The 11,175-nt window shown below is 37.6% G+C and overlaps 1 protein-coding gene across 1 annotated transcript in view; it reads right to left on the bottom strand.

Annotated features, from left to right (window-relative positions):
- The window catches only part of Dock9 (dedicator of cytokinesis 9), a 171,917-nt gene that overhangs the window by 61,711 nt on the left and 99,031 nt on the right, over positions 1 to 11,175 (bottom strand). The window contains exons 35-37 of the mRNA XM_013022962.1: positions 9,049 to 9,166; positions 4,341 to 4,474; positions 1,838 to 1,976 (exon numbers count right to left, since the gene is read on the bottom strand). Of these exons, the coding sequence (XP_012878416.1) occupies positions 1,838 to 1,976; positions 4,341 to 4,474; positions 9,049 to 9,166 (391 nt within the window). The remainder of the gene's footprint in view (positions 1 to 1,837; positions 1,977 to 4,340; positions 4,475 to 9,048; positions 9,167 to 11,175) is intronic.

Below are 11,175 nucleotides of genomic sequence, written 5' to 3'. Positions count from 1 at the left end.
GAGGGGGAGGGGGGAGGCTGGGAAGGGATGGGAAGGGTAAACAAAGGAGGAGGCTGCAATGCTTGGTAAGAAATGTACGCATTATCCTGCCCATGCAACTGTAACCCCTCTGTACAGTTTGTTCACAAATAAAATAAAATAAAATTAAAAAAAAAAAAAAAGAGTCGCAGGGACTTTCCTGCCTGGGCTGCTTTGAAACCCAATCCTCAGATCTCAGCCTCCTGAGTAACTAGGAATGCCCTATATTTGATTTATATATTTGACTTTATCACTAAAAAAAAAATCTGGCTTACTGTCTTCTCCTCCTCCTCTTTTTATTCTTTTTAACCTTTAAATTGTGATTTTAAAGTAACATATCGACAACAAAACTATACAATTCTCTCATAAATATATTAAGGAGAAACTGGTAATTTCTACCACCTGTTTTAGGAAATCAGGCTGCTACTGCTGCTGAAATGGGAGCTCAATATTAAGTAATAATAATAACAACATCTACATTTTCAGCAGGAACCATATCTTAGTGGAAGTGTAACACCTGTATCTGTTGTCACTAGATACATATAGTACAAGTGGCCTCTCAGGTTCTCAAAAAACTGGCATTTTGTTTCCACAAGAGTTAATCTTAGTTCAATGACCTTAAGAAAGTCTATTATATACTTTTATACTTGTTGTAGGGAAAATAAGATCAGATTTGTGACCAGGGTAAGAATTATGACATGATTTCATGGGGTTGACAATACCACACTACTAGAATTTAAACACTCCTATCATGGTTATAAACTTTATATGATACAGACTAAAATCTAAGAGCTCTTCATTTCATCAGAAAGGGCTTTGTATATGCTTAATTAGAACTACAATCTATTGTGATACCACTTTGCAATTAGAAAACTAAATAAATACCTCTCCCTTCAATTAAGGCCAGGAGTATATCACACTCATTTTCTTTTTCTTTTTTTCTTTTTGTCGGTCATGGGGCTTGAACTCTGGGCCTGGGCACTGTCCCTGCACTCTTCAGCTCAAGGGGAGCACTCTATTGCTTAAGCCACAGTACCACTTCTGGTTTTCTAGTGGTTTATTGGAGATAAGAGTCTCACAGACTTTCCTGCCCGGGTTGGCTCTGAACTCTGATGCTCAGATCTCAGCCTCCTGCGTAACTAGGATTACAGGAGTGAGCCACGGCACCCAGCTTGTCACACTCATTTTTTAAGTGGAAAAAATACTTAGATTCCTGAACAGTGTTTTCTGATTTGAGAGACTGACTAATATTGTTACATAAGTTACTAGTAAGCTTGTTTGGATAAAATAGAAGAAAACAAACAAACAAACCAAAAGTCACTTCATTTATCTGCTTTCTGTCTCTTTTAATTAAGATTGAAGGTTCAAATTTTATATAAATTAATAAAAAAAGGAAGCTTATCCAGTTTTAGAACTAATTTTCTAGTCTTTTCCAAAGACTTTTTTTTTAAATTGTGATTAAGTGATTACATATTTTCCCAAATTTCACAGTATTGTGGGATAGTGATGCTTAAAGTCAGACACATTCTAACTTTCATGGGGCAAATTGTCTATCATGGTCTATATAGATTTATGAGTTTTATGAGCTTTGCAATACAGTTATTTCTTCCACATTGGATAATATGTACATTTCTTTTGTTTTGCATAGCATCAGCTGTTCCCTCTTACCCACTCGTTCCAAAGACTTTCATTCCTACTGTATTTATTAACATATACATATATATATATATATATATATATATATATATATATATATATAAAGTCTTACATTTGCAATGAATATAATTCAATAACAAATACTGAAACAAGGAAAGCAAACCAGAAAAAAAATTTTTTAACCTACCATCAGACATGCTTTTTAAGATGTAAAGGAAACACATCAGTAGGCTCTTAATCTCAGACTGGTCCAGTTTGTCACAGCGAACTACAGAATTTCCCAAAGTGTTACTTTGATGGTGCTAAAAAGGAAATACAGATAATTTTTCTAGTCCGTAATACTAAGAAAAATGCAATTAGTTTTTTTTGCTTTGGAAAAGAGAAAAGTTCTTAGAATTGAGTTGAGTCATACAAATTGAAAAGTACAGTAAACTTCAGGCACCATTAAACAAAGGCACACCATCATCCAAACATAATACACACAATGCTCGTTGGAGCTCTAGCTTGTCTCCTGTGCACACTTTTCTAAGGGACAAGTCAGGAGGCACAGCCCTTTCATACATTCTAGTTATGCCAAGTAAAACCTCATGCAGAAAAGTATGTGTGCTAGGACAAAGATAGAAGTGGACATACAGAAGACCACACAGCCATCCTCCCCTCTAGAGACCCAGGGCCTGCAACAGCAAGAAAGCCTGAGTACTGCTGCTGTGTACCAGCCACAAAAGCCTAGAGCCCAGGTGCTGTCATTCAGGATACACTTTGGGGCCCATCTTTGAGCACTGCTGGGACAAAATACTTAGCAGGTGCCCAACAGGACAAATACAGATACCTCAGCACAGTGCCAAAGACCCTAAACTGATGAGGTTACTCCCATCATCAGCTTAGCTCAACACTACAAACATCAGAAAGCTTGGGGCTGAGAGGGAGGGCAGTTTTACCACCAAACAGCAGGTTTACATTTTAAAAAACAGACTTAAAAATCTCATCTCATGATTAAAAACCGAGGAGATTGTAAAAACTAGGCTGTATTTCTAGTTGAAATATGGATTTAAACCAAAATGCCAAAAAAAAGCCAAGGCAAAAATGTCAAGGCCAATTATGAAAATGTCCAATTGAGGAAATATATGCATATGTATATATATATTAAGCAGACTCAGTTAATAGACTTTAGACTTTGTATTTTTATTCAAAATGGAAACATAGGTGTAATTAGTGGCAAAACTGGATTGGTTGGGTCTCCCTGCCCTGTAGATGGGAGCTGCGAGGAAAGCTTAGTACTTCTGGTGGTGGAAGGGAAGGTGCAGCATGCAACGTTTCCTCTGGCAAAGGTGGAATGGTTAGAAGGGAAAAATCCACAGTGACCCGGTGTTTCCTGGCTGACTGGCAGCTCTCCTCCTCCTCTCCAGCACTGCGTATGACACAAGCGGAGTGCCTTCTTAGCAGCTTTTCCTTCTACACATGAAGGCATGTTGGGGTCAAGGGAAAAGTTCAACATATCATGACACACACCCAGACAGAGAGGTTCACCCCTTGACACAACCATGTGCATAGATAATCACATCAATGCCAGCCACAAACCTGATGCTAAGGAATATGTTTTCCAGACATTTTTCTGACAGTGAGGAATAAATCCTTAAGTGGTTCAGCTGTATATTGGTAGAGACACTTTCCTAAAACTTGAAATAACTTAGGAATCAGTTCCTAAGCTAATAGAAATCTATCATGGTTCCAGCTTTAACTGCCAAGCCTTATTGTGTCTCATAAAGTACTAAACAGTCTGAGCCTTTAGTAATTTTAAAGTAAAAGATGAGCAAGGAAGTGTGTTATAGGTGGGACACAGGGTAAACTGAGTGATTTTGAATCATACCTTATTTCTAAATCATGGATATTATCAATTAAACTTTTCTGGACCTTGTATTGGACCTAATATGCCAAGTTCATTGGATGGCTGGGTTATAAAAAGTATTCTCTAGCTCTGAAAGAATCATTTGTTTAAGGTGCCTATTCCATTTAAAAAGTTGTCTTGATTTAAGATTCAAAACAAAACAAAACAGAGTATTTCAAGGGTCTAGGACACAGCTCTGCAGTACAGAGCTTGTCTAGCAGGTCTTAAGTCCAGCACCACAAGAATAAGAAGAGTGTTTCAGGAAGTGGACCCCAACCTTACATAAAGCTGTGATCCATATTAACTGAATCTTTTTATTTTTGTGGTCATGGGGGCTGAGTGCTATCCCTGAGCAACTTTGCTAGCCTTCTACCACTCTGAGCCACAGTACCACTTTCAGTTTTCTGGTGATTAATTGGTGATAAGAGTCTCATGAAACTTTGAATCATGATCCTCAGATAGCCTCCTGAGTAGCTAGGATTAAAGGCGTGAGCCACCAATGCCCAGATTAACTGATCATTTTATGAAAGCAAAAAATCAAGCCAAGTGTTGGGTGGCACAACTTCAATCCTCAGGAGGCTGAGGCAGGAGGACTGCAAGTTCCAAGCTAGCCAGGGCTACATAATGATGAGTTTAGTCCGGACTATGTAACTAGACCTTGCCTCAAAAGAACAAAACAAAGCAGGTTTCACTCAACAGATACTAAAACATGAAGCAAATTTACTTTGCACTAAATCTAATAGATCTAATAAACATCTGTGTTAAATGAAAAAGAAATTACCTTGTCTAAGGAATTGCTCTTCTCACTATTCCTTTCTGGAAGGCTATTACCCGAATCTGTGCTAATGAGTGATCCTCTTGAGTCAGCATTTCTCACACTATTGATGTTTGGAGTTGAAGTTGTATATGGAGAAGCTAAATGGAAATCAAGATAAGAACAAAGGTTTGGTAAGACAACAAAATAAAAGTAAGCATTGAACTATAAAGGAAACTGCATTTATGACATTAATATTTGTTAGGAAGTGGGTTCAAGAATGGTATTCAAATGTGTCCACTGTAAAGAATCAGGTCATATAAAATGAGATAAAACAAACTTTATTCTGAAACATTAACAATAAATGTCAATTCATTTATTGGCATTGTTTCAGAATGGGATAGAATGGAGACATAAAAAAAAGATAAATCACCTAAAACTATTCAATAATCAAATTAAGTTATATAATGCAAACTATATGTGTAGGAGCCCCAGAAAATTCTACAGGACTTTTTAAAATTTCAGGAAAAACAGTGATAACTTGGCTTTAGAGGGAAACCTCAGTTTCAACACTGGACATGTTCTTTTTGATTTGGTTGTATCTTTGTGAAGCTGGATGTTCTGTACTTGCTATAAGTAGTATTGGATAAAAATCAATTTGGACAAGGAAGTGAGAATAGAGGCAGACAAGATTCCTAAGTATGAGAAACTGTATCTACCAGGTATATATAACTCACTAGTACATGTTGTGTGTATTATAAATACAGCTATTTTTAAAATTATATTTCACATGTTCATTAAATTATTAGGATGTAAGTACTTATTAATTTGGTTTAAAGTACCAAATAAAGAGTACTGCTATTTATTAACAAACAAAACTGTTAACAGATAAGTAAGTTCTAATAAACATAACTGCTGGTTTTAGCCCTGGACACTATGAACTGTGACAATTGGTCCATTTTTATTTTATCTTTTTGTTGTTTGCTTATTTGTGAGTTCTGGGGGCTTGAACTGAGGGTCTGGGTAATATTCCTGAGCTTTTTGATCAAACCTAGTGCTCTACCACTTGAGCTCCGTTTTCCTCTTCCTCCTCCCCTTCCTCTTCCGCCTCCTCCTCCTTTTATTGGTAGTTAAGTAAGAGTTCTATGAACTTTCCTGCCTGGCTGCCTTCTAACTGTGATCCTCGGATATCAGCTTCCTGAATAGCTAGGATTACAGACGTGAACCATCAGCCCCAGCTCCAACTAGGATTCTGGGTCTGAGACACTGGCACCCAGCTCCATTTTTATTCTTATAAACAAAACATTTTGGGGATCTCTACTGCAGATAAAAGGAAAAAGAAAATCTAACTTGGAATTAAATTTGTGATGTTCATGAATAAATAAGTGTTTGAAAACAGGAATCAGCTTCTACCTTAATACTATGGAGTTTTTTTTTTTAGGTAAAAAATAATTTCCTACTTGGATAAGGTATAAAAATATATAATTAAAAATGATTCTTTTAGACTTGTACAGTTCTGGGTTGAGGTAGCCATGCCTCTAATGGAAAGGCCTGGAAAAGGGCAGAGTAGGGAAGATTCTTGGCAGTTGTAAGAAGAGCCTCATAGACCCAAGCCAAAGATGCCATCTTTGGCACCTCACAGTAAGCCTGTCATTACTTTTAGATTTCAGCAGGCATATTTGTTGGCATGGACTGAAACAGAAGTTCTAAGACAAAATAAAAAAAATAAACAGAATATAGCCAGTAGTTGAGCAAAAATATTTTTTGTAAGTCACTCCATTTTTTGCATAAACTCACCATTTCTCAGGCAACATCAAGGTGGTCTTTATTCTTAGAAGGAAGACCCATGACACTTACTGTAAGTCATGGTTGCTATCCCCAGAACAGAAAATGTGTGACTGTCACAGAATAGGTGAAAACCCTTTTGAGAAATTATGACCCTTTTTCTACACTTAGATAAAAGAAATACACATAATCACTTAATTATAATTATATTTCATAGTTAAAACATAGAATTCAGGAGAAAGAGGTCCTCTGTAAAGTAAAATTAGTCGTTAAAATTTGATTTTTCATGCTTGGTTCTAAAATTAAAGTCCCAATTTAAGGCAAACATGCAAATGCAGCAAACCAACATGCTTAGTTTGTTCCTGGGTATATGTGTGTTTCTAAGTATTTAATATCCTTAAAGATCTGAAACAACATGTAAGGGTTTCATCCATTCCTCTCTACTTTGTATTAACAGCCCAATGTACTGAGTAGGTAGAAAAAATGAATCTGCACCTAAAAAGGCTTGCATTTTAAAATGAATGACCCTCAGAGTCATTTTTATTCAGGCAATGAATCTGTTTTAGAAATTTTCTTGTATCATGTTCCAAATTTAATTAGTGAAATCAGATTCCCTGACACAGGGAAAAAGCTTTCTCCAGAAGGCTAAGATCCTTATCTTGAGCACCCTATGTACAAAAGAAAAGAGTTTCTATAGCTACCAGAAAAACAAACAACAGCAACAACAACCATCTCTAACACACACACACACACACACACACACACACACACACACACACACACACACACACACACACACACACACACACACACACACACACACACACACACACACACACACACACACACACACACACACACCCAGCAAATCTAATTTAAAAGCAGTGTTTCCCTGGAAGATCCTCCTAAAAGATAACAAGGACTTAGGCATTCAAGATGGGAGAAAAATAGCCTGTTATGAGTCTATTTCTACAAAGTAGACTTGGATTTTTATATTCAATAAGGAGTGAAAGGGACTAAATCAGTCTCATGGCCTAACTATTCCATGAATGCAAAGCAATTAAAGACCATCTCTGCCATTTGGGTCATGCTAAGGATATCTAGTAACTCACTTTTAAGCTTCAAAAGAATCCCAAATCCTAATAAGGTGAATTCTGAATTGGATAGAGTCAAATGAAACAAAACATTCCTTCATGTGCTTTAATCATTTCCATGAAGCCCCAAATGCCTCTCTTATGATCCTATAAGAGAGGTCACAGAGGGCACACTATCAAGATTTTCAACACATTAGTAGGCTTCTAAACTTGTCTAGTTGACTCCTGAGAATATATCATAAAACATGAATAACACAACAGAATCATGCTTATAATGACATTCAAATAATAATGCTGAGTGTTTATACCCTGTAAAGCACTGTAGACATTGCTTTAGCTCTTTGTTTCTGACAATGATTCTGCTTTGGAGGTGTGGATATGGAAAGTATAGAAGATGGAGGACAACTTGCCCCAGTAACTAGTCAATGGTGGAGACTACAACTATCTGACCTAAACTAGTAGCATGAATTATTGTAAACAAAATCCCTCAAAGAAGGTCACCTCCCCATTTGCAGAATAGCAGCTTGGCATGTGGGCACAACAGGAAACAGATACAATAAAGGCCCCAGAAGAGAAGCAAATGGAAAAATAACAGCCAGCGTTTGTTGTGTTTGTTGTTTTCTAGACTCTGCTTCCAGCAATTTTTATGAGTGAACTCCTTTTGTCTTTAAAATGCTAAATGAGAAGAGTATAAATATGAAAAATATACATTAACATAAATAAGATAAAAATTGGTACTAGTAGTATAAGACAAATTTAGGCATTTATGTGGGCTTTCCAATTTTATATTCTACTCCATTTCACCACAAAAATGGCACATAACAATACAAAAGGTAAGAACATACAATAGTCCTGAAAATTAACTGGACAAAAGGGCATGTACTTTTTTCTGTACTATCAATTTAGACTATTTATGGGTAGTCTAACCACCAGCAATAGAGGATGCTTAATTTATTCAAAATGTGGCAAGAAGAGGGGGAAAATATCTGCAAACAGATAATTCTTTCTATACATATTTATTACTACTTTCTTTTTTTTGGGGTCCGGTCGTGGGGCCAGAACTCTGGGCCTGGGTGCTGTCCCTCAGCTCTTCAGCTCAAGGCTATCGCTCTACCACTTGAGCCACAGTGCCACTTCCGGCTTTTTTCTTTTTGCTTATGTGGTGCTGAGGAATAGAACCCAGGGCCTCATGCATGCAAGGCAAGCGCTCTACCACTGAGCCACCTTCCTAGCCCCTACTTCTTTATTTCTGAGCTGTGGCTCAGTTAATCAGAATATAAATAGGAACTTTTTTCAGGCATTTTCTTAAGGAGGAATTTTGAATCTTGATACTTGCCATCTGTTTCCTTTCTCACAGGGGCTGTTCTTTAATGTTTTATATAGAAAAAATATTGTAGGTTATAAGATATTTGAAAAGTGATTTCAGGATTGAATCCTAGCTACAAACTGCTACCTCCTTCAGAACTGTGAACAAAACTGACATTTCATCTAAGTCGTCAACACTATAAGTAAATTACCACCACTCCACCGCAACACCTGCAAAGATATTCCCTTTCTAAAACCAGAACAATCCAATTAAGATTATAGATAGCAAATCAACTTAAGCATTTTACAAAAAGCAACCAGTACAAGCAAGTAATTAAATGCAATGTGGTCAGGATTCACATGTATTCTAGAATCTTCATTACACTGTATGGCAGAGGGATTTCAGTCATGAAACATCATAGTCAAGAAAAGAATATTCAAGGCAGAAAGTTAAGATTTCCAAGTCCCAATTTGCAAGTGTAATACATTAATTAACTGTAAGTCACTTTGAGTGACACTAGAGAGAGGCCAGTAAGAGGATGGAGCATTACCAATGCCAGAGATAGCACCTAAGAGATCTTTGTGCAGGCTGTGGTCCAGTGTGTTTCCCTTCTGCGGCGTCACTAGTGGGTTCCCAGCTGGCAGAGCTGGGGGCTCTTCCTTCATAGTCTGTCAAAGGCAGAAAGAAGAAACAAAGAAAGATGATTGAACAAGACTCATCAACTGTTCTTGAAGTGGGAGAGAAACTACTCGAGGAACAAGACAGAACAGCCTAACATGTACAACATCTCTGTGTGGGAGATGAATCTACAGGGTTTGAGCAAGAGAGGAGATGACAGAAGGATCAGAGGAGTGAGCAGAGGACATTAAAGTGGGGAAGGCAGAGAAATACTGCTCTACAGTTATCACTTTTCTTTCCTAGCTGTTCTTTGGCAAAGCTCTGATGCCCAACTTTTTTTTAGCCAACTTTGGGGCTTTTCTCCTACAGAGCAAGTCTCAGTTGCTGTAACTGCAGCACTCACTGGCTTTACCTTCTCTAATGAGTCATGGGGAATTACACTCTCCAACATTGAGTCTCTGGATTCTTAGAGCTCCAGGTAAACTCTCCATCAGTGGAGAAACTATATTAATTTTAAAATGATACCAAAAGGAATGTTACTTTGGTGAAAGCCAAAGAAAGACCTTCTGTTTATTTCCCTCAAGATTCAAATAGGACAGGAAGACCATATTCTGTCCTGAATTACATATTGTGTTAATAACAGTAGAAAGAACATGGAAAGCAGTATTGTATAGTGAAAGATCATCAGGGAATATGTAGGACAGAGGAAGTTTACACTGTGTGGAATAGCAAAAAAAATCTAAGCATAGATTATCTTAATATAATATTATTTTGGAAATGAATTGGGAAAGAGGTAGTATATTAAAAAAAGGGACAATGGATCACTGTTGGGGATAAGGGACAGAAACAAGCCTGAAAATTCTTGAAGTGTATGCAGCAATGACAAAGTGGACTAATAGGGGAGTCAGTGCATGGGTACAGGATAAAACAGAAAGGGAAGGGTAGTATCTTTTCAAATGATTAGCAGAAAAGCCTTTTGAGGCTAAGAAAAGAGCTTTAGGAATGAATATAAGTTTCAGTTTATGAAACTTTTATAAACTTCAATAATTAAAAATTATTATGGGTTAACGATGATGCACAAAGATAAATTAAGGTAATCAGTCTTAAAGGTGGAGGCCTGATGTCTCTTCCCTTGACATTCCTAATATTTAGTCCAACAAGGAGAAACTGGAGATCAAAGAAATGGCTTTTCTAAGACCATGCAGCATATTCCTATCAGCAGCATGAGCTCTAAAGACACAGATTAGAATCATGTCCTTTTTACAGCACTACCCGCTCCCCTTCTCCCACCTGTCATTTTTGTTGGATATACAGAATTAGGCTATTGCTAGTCCAAGAGTTGAAGGTTTAGTAATTGACCTCATCTTGGCCAACAATGTCATTTACCAAGAGTAATACAGATTATTGACAAAGTAAGGAGAGAGTGTACTGGGTTGAGGAATGTCTTCTCTCCTTCCCAAATGCATGTCCACCTGGAACTTCAGGATTAAATCTTCTTTAGAAATTGCGTCCTTGGGGCTGGGAAGGTGGCTCAGTGGTAGAGTGCTTGCCTTGCATGCATGAGGCCCTGGGTTCGATTCCTCAGCACCACATAAGCAAAAAAAGCTAGAAGTAGCGCTGTAGTGGCAGAGGGCTAGTCTTGAGCTGAAGAGCTGAGGGACAACGCCTAGGCCCAGAGTTTGGCAAAAATTAAAAAAAAAAGAAAAGAAAAGAAATTGCATCCATGTCCACCTGGAACTTCAGGATTCTTATTTAGAAATTGCTGGGTGCTGGTGGCTCACACCTGTAATCCTAGCTACTCAGGAGAGTGAGATCTGAAGATCACAGTTTGAAGCCAGTCCAGGCAGAAAAGTCCTCAAGAGACTCTTATTTCCAATGAACTACTCAAAAACTGGAAGTGTCTGTATGGCTCAAAGTAGTAGAGGACTAGCCTTGAGCAAAAGAGCTCAGGGACAGCACCCAAGCTAAGTTCAAGGCCTACAACAGAAAGAAAAGAAAGAAAGAAAGAAAGGAAGAAATAAAGGAAGAAAGAAAGAAAGAAAGGAAGGAAGGAAGGAAG

Source organism: Dipodomys ordii, unplaced genomic scaffold (genome assembly GCF_000151885.1).
Source record: "Dipodomys ordii isolate 6190 unplaced genomic scaffold, Dord_2.0 Scaffold65, whole genome shotgun sequence".
Taxonomy (NCBI): Eukaryota; Metazoa; Chordata; class Mammalia; order Rodentia; family Heteromyidae; genus Dipodomys; species Dipodomys ordii.
The sequence above is the reverse complement of the archived record's forward strand: the minus strand, read 5'-3'. Positions and strand labels throughout refer to the sequence as shown.